General features: G+C 38.4%; 1 protein-coding gene across 2 annotated transcripts; it reads left to right on the top strand.

Moving 5' to 3' along the window:
* The first annotated feature begins 1,266 nt into the window (after positions 1-1,266).
* LOC105695879 (maternal protein exuperantia) lies at positions 1,267-9,447 on the top strand. 2 transcript variants are annotated; one of them, XM_012417883.2, is made up of 6 exons: positions 1,267-1,511; positions 6,297-6,611; positions 6,720-7,001; positions 7,213-7,408; positions 8,151-8,290; positions 8,514-9,447. In XM_012417883.2, the coding sequence occupies exons 2-6, from the start codon at positions 6,321-6,323 to the stop codon at positions 8,826-8,828; spliced, it is 1,224 nt and encodes a 407-aa protein (XP_012273306.1). In that variant the 5' UTR covers positions 1,267-1,511; positions 6,297-6,320; the 3' UTR covers positions 8,829-9,447. The 2 variants fall into 2 exon arrangements, with proteins under 2 accessions (XP_012273306.1, XP_012273305.1); XM_012417882.1 differs by lacking the exon at positions 1,267-1,511 and adding an exon at positions 3,825-3,966.
* Positions 9,448-13,445: the final 3,998 nt, after the last annotated feature.

Genomic DNA, 13,445 nt, shown 5'->3' with positions numbered 1-13,445 from the left:
ACGTTTATTAATAGCAGAACACTCTGCAAACAGAGAACTGCTTCAAGGAACTCAATGCTTACTTCAATGGTCCAATGAGTACCTTCAGTTGCATCGGGAAATTATTTATTTTATATATTGTATCTTGACTAAAACCGGAGGCATAGTTGATTTCTTCAAGTAGAAAGAAATCACTCAATATTCTAGTTCCCTATTCCGCGGAAACGAACCGCTCATCCCGATCCAATATCCATCAATCCAGTATCGACAGACCGTTTTCAAGGCGGCCATGATCTTCTCAAGTGGGTAGAGTCTCCTTTGAGAAATTCTCCTTTTCTCTCTCTCTTTTTTTTTTCGTCTACAACTCGAGCTCACCGTTACAGGATTCATGCTACAATCCTTCTTTGCCACTGGGTGGCCGTCAGGCCGTGCTCCGTAAAAGCTCCTTTGTAGTTACGCCATTGACGCTCAGCAAGAGAGAAGAAATCAAGACCCGGGAAGAAAAATCCAGAAAATGTAAAATCAAGAAAGAAAACGAAAAACAAGTGTTCATCCCTTCGCGATCAGCGTCCTTATCGCGGATTTTCGCGATAATCGTCGCTCGGTGAATACGCGTGCAATATAAATTCCAAAGAATGAACCGAAAGAGAGTCCTAGAGGTCAATTTTATACCTACACAGTCGTTAGAATAATGAATTCCCAGGATTTCGACAGTTTTACATCCATCTTTTTGTCATTACTTTACCGAAATGACATATGGAACGCTTCAGTTCGTATAACTCTCAACGTAGACAGTAAAAGACTTCAACATAAATATAATTGTCGTAAGTATTCAAAACGGCATTACTACTAAAAAGGGTACAGATGAATTTTCTTTTATCTAGGTCGATTAAATTTCTCAGCGCCTTTCATATCATCTTATCTATAAACTATGATTACTTTGAACCTAACACTCGGCAAACTTCTAATAATTTAGTGACTAATATCTAATCTTCCTCGAAGGCTTTCGAAAACGGAATTCCACCAGTCCAAGACGGCTCTGGGTAATTACTGCCGTATTTGAGAACGCGTCTATCGGAGGCCTTGGACTGATTTGTAGGAATCTCCTTGCGGCTCGCAGAAGGTCTTCGTGTTCCTCCAGATGACGTCCCGCAATTCCGTAGCAGTCGGAGGGGCACATCCTCGGCAACGAGAGCGATGCAGGTAGTGACCTCAATGACGGCTGCATTCTTATCTGGTATTATTCTTCTACGTTACTCACGTAGACAAACACGGCATATAAATCTGGCTTGTCGAGCAGAGCTGTTATCAGCAGGCGAAGCGTGCGACAGTTGAAACGTGTAGAGTCGATTGTTGGTGAGAAACAGTGCCGGATCGCGTGCCGTCAATTTTGTCACTACGGGAAGTGAAACAAGCCGCGGATCGGATATTCCAAGACCGATGATACAACCTTCCATTAATCCCACAGATACTGCGGATTCCCGAGGACGTGATCGCCAGAATCCATAGGTCGATCCTCGCCTTCGGAGCCTGTGAGTGCATCTGCTAAAACGTTAAGATAGTCGAACCTCCTCTTGTCCGGACTTCCTCGCGCTGGTCTTCGCGTCAATTTTGCCATACAATGACATGACAGATTGTAAATCATTCAAGTAAATCGAATAAGCGTTCCGCCAAAAGTCCTATCCAACCCTAGTAGCATAGAATAATTTCTAAATATTTCTTTGTAATCTTTGCTACATATCTCAAGCGACAGATTTTTTAAGATTTCTTGTAGATTTCATTCGAAGATATTTGAAATATTTCTTGAAAATCTCAATGACATATGTAGTTTCAAGAATTTATAAACATGTATAGAAATCATAATTAACACATGGCTTGACGGAAAGAGAAAAATAGTAATCGACCGGGTAAATGGCATGGACGTCACATTGGCTTCGCAATGAACTGACGTAATGGCCGGTCTACATTTTATCTATTTTTAATAAATGTATTCGTTCGTGAAATCGACAATGCTTCCAAGTAATCCCTAATTTGTTTACCAGGAATCTATTTCTTCGACTTTTGCTCGTTAATTGCGACTTGATGGATCAGAATTTCAATTTAAATGATCCGCTCGTGTAGCGCATGCCGGGACAGATTTTGGCGCGTAATTTAAACGCTGCGTTGTAAAACACGCGCACATGGTGCGTGTGGGTAGCGATTACACATCTATTTTACGTACGTGGTTAGGTGTTCCTGCCAAGCACCTTCTTGCTAATGAATTATGCTCACACACCGGTTTTTAGCGAGCAATACAGTCACGTAGGACATGTCGTGCATACGTAATGACGTCTAGTTGCAAGCCACGTAATGACTGTAAATGCGCCAATGACGACATCGGTATTCGAGCACTGCCTCTCGCCATAAATAGCTCTTCAATGGATAGTATGTACAATTTGTCAAGTCTCCATCTTCTACCCCACATTAAAACGTCTCAACCTCTTAATCGGTTCTTTTTGCAATTTTTATCTTAGCCCGTTTTCAGTAGGAACCATTGCTACTTCTAGAAAACGAAAATTGCCCAAATTATTTTATTATATCTAATTAAATCAAATTATAGAGCTACCACAATTGAAAATTAGGAATAAAATGCAAAGAATAATCTGTTTAATTATTTAAATGAGGGATAATAGTTACTAATTAAAATAAGAGCCTCGATATTGAAGTACTCAATGTCCACTGCGAATCACTTGCTTTTGAATTTATTAAAAATACAGAAATTGTGTAATTATTTATATTAAAGTGTCATTCGCGTGAAGTATTAGAAAATAGTTAATTCTAACATTTAGGACAGGTAGGAAAAAGTATTGTTGGGAAGCTGTAACGAATAATAACCTGCCAATGTTGATATGTAATGGAGCTTCAAGGAGAACAGCAGGAGGACTCTTGACGCGTTTCAAGGTTTTTGCGGAATTAAAAAAAGACTCTTATTGAAAAAATATTTGGTTTAACGAAATAGTCGACAGCATAGGGACTGTTAACCGGAGGTACACGTGCCACAATGGTAAATGGAAACAATCGAGGACTTGCTTACCCCCAGGAGTGTTCTATTCATTGAACTCCCGCCGAGGTACCACACCCTTTGTTATTCGCGTCTATTATACAAATTTATAGGTATTCCAATATTTTATTATTTTCTTTGCCCGACACAAAACGAGATTTATTTCGCTCGGAGGGACCGACAGCTTCGTTGAAACGGAAAGAAATTCCCAGCTTTTCCGATTTTTCCCGCAGCCTCTCGGGGGAAAATTAAATTCACCCCTGGACTGCAACTATCAATTTCCGTATAAATCAAAAACACGTACACCCACATCACCTCCTCCCCACCCCCCACCCACAAATCATTTTCGAAAAAGCCAATTCATCAACGCGCGACTCTTCCCGAGGTATCCAACAAGCCCTTTCGAATTTCACTCTTCGACGGTCCTCTTGTTTAAACTTTTTCTAACTCCCGCGACACTTTCGGCGCGTTTTCGCGACGTGTACCACAGAAAGTTAAAAGCGCGGATATCGGGGAAAAAAGGAAAGCCTTCGTGCGCGGTTTTAGAGCCATTTCCCGGGGATTATTTCCGGATGAAAGGCGACCCTTGACGGGCGGTCAAACCGCTGGAAAGTTTCCCGGTGGAAGAATAATTTTCGAAATGCTCCAATCGGCGGTCTGCGCGGAAATGCGCGAGCGCTCGGCGATCCGCGTGACGTCACGCGCCACGTGACGTCACGATGCTCGCTCTCGACCAATCGGAACGCGCTTTCGGGCGAACGCGACTCCGCATGCGCCGACGAGGCACATTCTGCTCTACACTTGAGTACACGTGCGTTCGATTCTCTCGAAGAAATCTGGAGTAGTCTCGCGACTGATAAGGCAAGTCAGCGAAGACGGCGCAGACCGGACTAGGCATCTTTTGTCAGGAAAAAACGCCACTTCCGCGGAAGGCTAAACCCGAATCGGTGAGTTTTTCTAAAAGGATTGACCTCCACGGAAAAACGATCCTGGAATCTAGACGCCGATATCCGCGATTGCGAATGGAATAGATAACGTGTCTTCGGAACACGTGTCTATCGATCCGTTGGAGAAATCTTTGGACGCGAGTATTGTACAGATGTGCAGATTATATACAATTAATATTCACGATTTATTCGAAACTACTTGGCGTCATTGTGGCGAAATAACTAAATACCGTATAAATAATCGCATATCTGTACAGACTTACAGGTTACATGCAATAAATATTCACGATATATTAGAAACTACTTGGCATCGTTGTGGGAAAATAATTAAATACCGTATAAATAATCGCATATCTGTACAGACTTACAGGTTACATGCAATAAATATTCACGATATATTAGAAACTACTTGGCATCATTGTGGCGAAATAATTAAATGCCGTATAAATAATTGCATATATGCTTCCGGATACGTAGTTTTTATGACTTAGAGTAAATTCGCCCTATGTAGACGATGCACAAAGGGAGGAAATATTTTAGTATGTTTGTTACATTCAGAAGCTCGGCAGTATGTTGCTTAAAAAGTACCGCAGTTTGTACGAATTTTTGTATTTACTCTTTCAGTAATATATAAGTCCTACGTAGACAGGTCTGTAATTGATATGGGTACTTCTTTGTTCATGAAAATTCATTTTAGAAAATACTCGAACGTGTGGTGACTCCGTATGTAATTTAAATTGGAAATCTAATCGAGAAGGCGGTTTTCAATTTGAATATAAAAAATTACTGTAAACGATGTCGATTTGCAATTTTTATTAAGTCTAAAGGCTTCTACGTTTCTCTTGAAACCAGGGAAAATGATGGAAATAATTTGATCTCGGGGAACATTTTTAACATCTCGCAAGAATTACTATTTTCCTGCTTTCTCTCTGTTAAGTAGCCAGTTCCGGGGTTCGGAGTTTCTGCCTTTGGTTTTGCCTTAAAAACACGAAAAATATTTTTTCTTCCAATGCGAATCATAAAGAGGAATTTCCTAGTGAGGTATATTTAAATTAGCTACGGCATTTCATCGTAACGTATTTACGTAGGAAGTATTCTGTCTTCTAGCTGTATAGCTCACGGCGTAACCTTCCAAGTTTTTCTATTACTTACTTTAAGCCAAACATTAACATTCCTGAGATACATCGGCAGATTCATCCTCTCAATATATTTCACAGTCCTGATACTTATAAAATGATTATATCACAGGAATTATTCTAACACTCGTTTGTTGTCACCAAATAACCATTAAATTAATTGCCTTTACCCAATGTCAAAACCAAGGACAATATTTCAACGAATGCGAATGTTTTGTTAGCAATGTATAAAAAAAAAATCAGATTTCTTGAATATCACTTATAAATAGAGTACGACTTGCTGAGTACGAATTAATGATAGACAAATGTTTGTGCACTAGTGCTGTGCATCAGACTATTTATTACATTTTTCATGGATATCCTTTATGTAACTCTTTGATGAAAGAGCACTTACGGCAACGCGAAAACTGCAGTACCAACATACATGTACATTTATGTACGCGATTCTACCGATTCAAATCACTTGTGTCATCGTTCGACATGTGACTATCCTTCTCGACGAAACTCGTGTCAATTTCACCTTCCCTTTGTAATTATATCAGAAAATCAACACATCGCCCTGGAATATTTCAAATTTCTCCATATCTCGAGTACATTTAACAATCTGCTCTCGCAACTTAATTCCAAGACTTAAGGTGAAGTGAAACCCCCCTCAAATCAGTCGATCCGAAAACAACACTTTTTTTTAATGGTATTTTTTTTTAATTGGTACAAAACATTTCGTTTCATTCTAATACAAGTATTTTGTAAATATTATCTTCCGAATACATTATAAACGTTTTAAAAATATTTAAAATCAAAATCACACGTTTCGCTCCCATAATGAAATAGCGGAACGAAAATATAACAAAAATTTCTCGTGCTTTTTGATACCGAATGAAGTGTCCGATAATAATCGCGAAGTAAAAGAAATGTATTTTTATTATATGTTCTTAAGTTAAAAAATATAATCTCTATATATGTTTATAAATTATTGAAACTAAACATGTCATTGAGATTTTTAAGAAATATTTCAGATATCTTCGAATTAAATCTACAAGTTCTTAAAAAATCTGTCGCTTGAAATATTTAGCAAAGATTAGAAAGAAATATTTAGAAATCATTCTATGCTACTAGGGGTAATGGTTATGTTATTGTTACATAACCGTGTTTGGTGGGTACGGATTAAGTTAGTTACTTGTAATTATCTTTCAGAAAGACAACTGCGAAAAGAAAGCCATGGTTTCGTCCACGGGTCCTGAAAATGTGAAGTCCAGTTCGCCGCAAACAACTTCAAAAGCTGTCGGCGTTCCACCTGGAGATTATCGACTCGTCGGCTGGGGTATGGATGCTACAGGACGGAAATTAATAGACGAGATTTGCCAAATTGCCGGATATACACCTAGTTCAACGTACGCCCAGTACGTGATGCCTTTCAAGGATCTAAATCCAACAGCCAGGAAAAGGCACAATATTAAAGTAGCCAACACGGGAAAGTTCCGCGTGCTCAAGGATAGCAAAACTAACAAGGTAGTGATCAAACGACTCTTCCTGTCCTGGATATTAAATACCAATCCTTTCTTTTTTCCCCTATTTTGAGGGAACCTATTAATGACGTTCTAATGACTCTTCTCTTAGATGCTGAAAACGAAAAGTGAGGTGTCCGCCTTAACGGACTTCCTCACTTGGCTCGAATCCGTGAAGGGCGATGCTGTGGACGGTATCATCTTGGTATATCACGAACCTCGTAAAGTGATCCCTGCCATGTTATGCGAATCCCTGAAGAAATACAATCTTCTAGACAAGTTTAACCAAATCGTTAAGGGATTTGCAAATGGATTTAATATCGCGGAGGCAAAGTGCACGGGCACCGTTAACACGTTTTCTTTGCGCACTCTATCACGAGTGCTCCTCGATAAGGTATGTTAATTTTGTCCGCCTCTTTACGCATACATACTGACATTTGCAGTCATTAGATACAGTCTTACCTTTGAAATTTACCGAATGCATGAAAGATGTTGTTATAAAGCCGATATACGATAAAAGTGTTGTTGCCGTATATTGATCTATTTAAAATTAAGAATTGGGGTGACATTTATTTATGATCGTTAATGTAACATCTGATTGTTAGGATGAACAGCTGTGCAACGCAGTTGATAGAGCACGTCTCGCTCTGCAAATTGTCCAACATTTGAGTGATGGTGAAGAAGTTACCAAAGGAATCGAAGCCAGTGGAAGGGGAGATAGCGATGCCACCGCGAAAGGAACTATTGAATTAATTCGCGAATTCGTTCAACCCACGCATGTGGAAATAGAAGAGTTAGCAGGTATGTTTAAGGTGAAGTGAAACACGTCGAGGAACTTGATCGACGTCGGTGAAAAAGATTTCTCTAAATACCTACGTTACGGACGTTCATTTTAATATTGACAGCTGTGTCGGATTATATTGGGTATTGTAGTAAGTGACCTATTCCACCTGTCATTTTCGTACAATAATTATAAAGGAATCGAAGTAAAACAGCAGTAATCCTCTGGATTCATGGTTTCTAAAGCCCTAATTGACTGCAGAGGGACACCCTGCGCCATCTGTGATTTCCATGTCAACTAAATTTTCACTCCGAGACCTCGTATTCCCATCGTTTTAGCACAGAAACGCATGACACTTTTCTTTTCCTTTATCCCGTTCAAATGCGAGTTTATCGATTATCAGAGTGTTCTAAATTGTCGTAAAATTGTCCTGACCCTTTCGTTTCTCATATCAGAGCCTTCAATAATTAGATATTGATCGAAATATGAGAGCTCGACTCCACTTTGGTTCTAATCGGGGCTAAGTTAAAACATTGTTCTGAAAAATCCTATTTTTTATAGTATCAGGATAATTCCTAAGTGCTCACGAATCATGTGTCGAAGTTTCAGACGGTTCGATTCAATACCCTTAAAAAAAAGTCTTATTCGAGTCGACTGATTTGAGGGGGGTTTCACTTCACCTTAACCGTTAAAGCGTAAGTTAACCGTAAGTTCAACCGTTTCCTGAGATTCCTGTTTACGGAACATACGTTTACATTGCAGAATTGAAATTGGTTCTCCAACGGCAAAATGGGTTGCAGCCAATATTCGGTCCACTTCTACGTGTACGTCGAGATCGTCAATATGCTAGCCCATTACGTCGTCTATTAGCCGAAGCCGGTATCGATTATAAACTCTTACAGGTTAATACCAATCTTTTCCATAAACTACGTTCCGATCCTATCAGTAAACATAATCTCTCCTGTAATAGTAAATTCAATTCTCCGCGCAGGCACGTCCGCATATGAATTATATTTTTCTGAAGGAAAAGTCTGCTTTTCAAAATTCACTTCTCATTATATTCTGGTTATATGGAAAAATCGCACGAGGAGTCATTCTTTAACGAAAAGACATTCTTGATCTTAGGAAGCATGGACAAATCAGAAGAAAGAGGGTCTTGAGAAACTGATCATAGAAAAGGTGATAGCAGCTACACCGAAGGATGTGCAGGATCTGCTGGACCTTCTGGAGTGTCACTTCGATCCTGAGAAAATACCGAAATTTCGAGCTGAACAGGAAAAACGAGATGTCAAGAAAGGTTCCCCCAAGAGTACCGAAACCAAGGATAACAGTAAAACCGACTCGTCCGAAACGGAAAGCCCCGACACGACAACGGCCGGGTCTCCTCTCAAAGAAAAAATCGAATCTGAAAATGTCAAGGCAGAGATCGCAGCAAATTAGTGGCCCGACGTCCACCATAATGCCTCGTGCAGTTTACAATTTATTCTCGAGGTTCTTACATTCCTATTCCAAAGAGCAAGATTTACGCGTTTTAGTTTACACTTAGTTGTTATGCTATCTTTGGGTGGTCTGGTTAAATAAGACTAACACATGTAAGTCTCGGAGACTGTGTTGCGCGATGCCTTTAAGTAAACTGTATTAGCGTAATTAGGTTTAATTTAGCATGCGAACCAATTGTCGGATAGCCATTGCTATTGTTAACTTTATGAGATTTTTTCCTATTTAGCTGTATACCACTTACCGTTAAACTTCATGAGGACTGGTTTCCTCTTTAATTTTTACCGCGAGGGCACAATAGTTTTCTTTTAGTTCGTTTAAGGAATGCAATAATTCTAAGCAAGCAACGGGTTTTAAACCTGCATTAATGTACGAACGAGGATCTCGTAATGAAAGTATTCGTGTAAGAGGAGTTCGTCAAGCGAATAATTCTGGTTTCACGTTGTTACCTGATCCACCGTACTGTGCCAAATGGTATTCCTGCGTTACGTTCAGATCTCATTGTATTACTGTAGCATAATGCAAGCTGTTATAATAAAGATACGATTTGATAACTTTACAAGCGGTTCGATATCCGTTTATCTTCTCGGGGGACGAATTCGAACTAAACGTGAGATCTGAAAATCATTGAAATTGTCGCGGCTTCCGGAATCAGAATAATGTTCCACTCGGTCGAATGATGCGCCCCATTTATCACCCAAGAGGTTTTGCACACTCACTTCTGGGACAGTAGTTGGACATTTTCAGTTGAAAATTAGTGGACTCGGGACGGATTTTATGCACTCGTCCTCGTGCACTATTAACGCTAGGTTTACGGGACCCGTCAATTTGACGGAATTCAAACTTCAAAAAGAAATACCGAAAAAACCATAGCATTAATTTTAACCATTTTTGTATCGTAAATTAATCATTTCATCCAAAGAATTTGGAGACACAATTATTTTTTCCTTTTGTGCACTCGTCCTCGTGCACTCTTAACACTAGGTTTACGGGACCCGTCAATTTGATGGAATTCAAACTTCGAAAAGAAATACCGAAAAAACCATAGCATTAATTTTAACCATTTTTCTATCGTAAATTAATCATTTCATCCAAAGAATTTGGAGACACAATTATTTTTTCCTAAGCCTTCTAATTATTAAAATCTGTATGTAGTATACCTATCTCTACGAAACCCGTTGAATTGACGGACTAGCTAATTTCATAAACAATCCATATATATTTGCTTCGTTGCAGAGAGTGTTAGGCGAAGATGAGAGTGAAAGTTTGCATTGAAAGTGGAGAGATAGAAGGATCTTCGGATAGTGAAGAGGAAAACTTCTTGAAAGAGTGACGTAGCAAGAAAAGGATGCGCATTCTTTCTAGCTCTGACTCCGAAGATGAGAGGACGAGCATTCCAATCATTTCCGTGGTATTTTTTAAAAAAGAACTTTTTACTTATTAATAATTCATTTAAACGTAAAGCCTAGTGTTGTTTAATTCAGACTTAATTTGAATAAATCGATGTTTTAAAGAAAGAAAGTGCTTTCGTTTACCCGTCAATTTGACGGATGCTCGTTGAAACAGGTATATATAAAACGCCCGTAAACCTAGTGTTAAATTAGCTGCTCTGAACATACTAGGGAATTTTAGAAAGAAAATTTAAATAAGAACTTTCCCATTTCAGTTGAAATGTTCGAAATGCTGAAGGTTTTTCTACCAAGGATGAATAGTTTCCTAGTCATACGGGAAAGCAGTAAAATGTCCAAGCATCGATGGGCTACCAAATTTGTCCCACAGGTCGTAAATGAGCCATCGGATGCAGTGGGATTAAAAAGTATTCACAGCCGTGGGAAATTAGCTCCGCTGCTTGCACATGACCAGCATTTCGAATAAATTGCGAAATAGAAGATCCGGTGGAAGTTATTCTCGCGTTTGTATATTCAGTATCTGCAATAATATGTTAAGATTCCCCGATTATTGTGATCGTCCTTCTATTTCTACGAATAAAGTCAGAATTTCTCGTGGCAATAACCCTAACTTTTTCAGGCCTCCTTTGAATACACATAGGAAACAATATTTTCAATTAATAAGACGTACTTGTTTCAGATCATTCTTCTTTTTCCCTAATCTACTTCTGGCTTAATTTTAACATGTTTACAAAAGTCCACTAGGAACGTGTATATTTAAGATAATATAAAAGTCCACACCCTATATGTATGATTAAGGTAAAGTGAAACCTTCTTCAAATCAGTCAATTTGAGTACAATACTTTTTTTTTAAGGGTATTATAACAAACTGTCAGAAACTTTGACACGTCACTCCTGGTCATCTAAGAATTGTCCTGACACATTCAAGATTTGGATTTTTGGAAAAAATTTTTTAATTTAGCCCAGACCAGAAACAAAATGGCGTCCAGCTGTTATATTTCGATCAATATACAATTATCGAAGGCTCCGATATGAGAAACGAAAGGGCCAGGACAATTTTACGACAATTTAGACACTTTGGTAAACGATAAATTCGCATTTGACCAGGATAAAGGCAAAAAAAGTGTTGTACGCGCTTCTATGCTGAAACGATGGGAATACGAGGTCTCGGAGTGAACATTTACCTGGAAATCACAGATGGCGCAGGGGGTCCCTCTGTAGTCAATTAGGGCCCCAGAAAGCATGAATCCAGAGGATTTCTGCAGTTTTACTTCGATTTCTTTATATTTATTTTACGAAAACGACAGGTGGAGTATGCCATTTGGTACAATACCCAATATAATTCGACACAGCTGTCAATATAAAAAGAACATCGACAGCGTAGGCATTTAGAAAAATCTTCTTTATCGACGTCGATCAAGTTTCTCGTCGTGTTTCACTTCACCTTAAGCAGATATGTGTATGAATTCAGCGTCATGTCTGAATCAATGAAAATATCGGTACAGTTTCATTGCGATTCTCAAAATCGAAAGAAACGTTCAGTGGAAATTTCAGATCCGTCTGTTCATAAATTCAGCAAGAATTTAATTCATATATATATATATGAATTCATTCATGCGCATATGTGTACGTGTTCCTATATATATATGAACACGTACACATATGCGCATGAATTAGACGAATTTAAATAAGTACAGTATAATGCATCGCAGGAACGATAGCAATCTCTTCGTCGACGTATATTTCTAAATTAAATTAATTACATGGAAATCTTACAATCGCTCGACGATTGAAATTCTCATGAAACTAATTACAAATCACAAGTTCTGATTTTACTACCGTAATGGTATTATTACACGTACATATAATAACGAAACTTCGTATCCGAGAGACAATCGCGCGATTATAACTCATCCTCGACGTATCACATACCATTCATTGATTTTTTTTACTATCTCTTCATAGATAAGGCTACCACGTGGGGCTATTCACTTGGAAATCGGTAAAAATAATATAATTCCTTGAGAAGTGATTGCAATTGATTTCATACGAAAATCGGTAATGTTATGCATTAGTTAGTGATTTCCTGCATTAAAACTTTCGGTATTAAAGTTTCTGTGATTTTCAACGATTTCCTGTGATTTCCAACAACGTGCCTGCGATTTCTAACGATTCCCAACGATTTCCAGTGATTTCCAGGAATGTTTCAGTGATTCGAAGCGATTTCCTATGATTTTCAATGATTTCTGAAATGTCTATTAAATTCTACCATGTTTCTCTCTGGTTTCGAATAATTCTTAACATGACCTTTCCTACTGATTTTTAATAATAACTGCGCAATTTCTTTAAATAATCCTAGTCGTGTATGTATTAAATTTCTTTAACAATTTGCCGTTTTATGCACGTAAGTTAACTGAATATTTTAATTTATCTCCAGTATGCTACTAAAATACCTTGCTTTATATGTACATAAACAAATACTTACATACATATAATGAACATACAAATAATACTAAGACAGGGACCATGTTAAAAATTAATTACTGAGATAGGGGGTAGGATAGTAAAAAATGTAGGGTTTATCAAAAGGGTTTATTGAAAAATATCTCTGTACGTCGCGATTCGTTTATATACTTAACCCGGCATGCATAAAGCTAAAAAGTGACATGACGCTTAAAGCGGGGATGACACACCCTAATGAAAGTAACTAACAGGAAGTAGTATGTGTTATTTTAATTAAATTATTTGGGTTTGTGACATCTAGCCTTACGCACGCGGGTTAATGACGGGCAAACGATTAACCTTGGAAGAAACTTTACCGATCGTCCCGAGATTAACACGTTGAGTGCTGCGTCAGTCCCTGGGGACTGACAGTGAACTTTCCGTTTAAGCGGTGTCAGTCCCTGGGGACTGACACGGCATCAAGAATCCTATGTATAAAGAATTGTGCTGCCTAAACGGAAAGCTCATCAAAATCGGTTCCGCGCTCAACGTGTTAAGAGGACGTTTAATATTAATTAATAATAGCAAAAAGTTGAGGCGCATCGCTTTCAATTGCTTCCGATGGTTTCCGAGTATGACCAATCGAAAATTCCTTAATTTCATTGAAGAGCATTTAATTTAATAATTATCAATTTTAATGATTTTTTCA

This window comes from Orussus abietinus, unplaced genomic scaffold (assembly GCF_000612105.2).
Source record: "Orussus abietinus isolate OABI.00-Male unplaced genomic scaffold, Oabi_2.0 scaffold123, whole genome shotgun sequence".
Classification (NCBI taxonomy): Eukaryota; Metazoa; Arthropoda; class Insecta; order Hymenoptera; family Orussidae; genus Orussus; species Orussus abietinus.
This window is presented reverse-complemented; position numbering and strand designations above follow the sequence as displayed.

Excerpts from the sequence above, each read along its gene's own strand:
- LOC105695879 (XM_012417883.2), top strand. The coding sequence starts at position 6,321 with ATGGTTTCGTCCACGGGTCCTGAAAATGTGAAGTCCAGTTCGCCGCAA. Across the intron at positions 7,002-7,212 it reads CACGAGTGCTCCTCGATAAG|GATGAACAGCTGTGCAACGC; the intron begins GTATGTTAATTT and ends TCTGATTGTTAG. Across the intron at positions 8,291-8,513 it reads TCGATTATAAACTCTTACAG|GAAGCATGGACAAATCAGAA; the intron begins GTTAATACCAAT and ends TCTTGATCTTAG.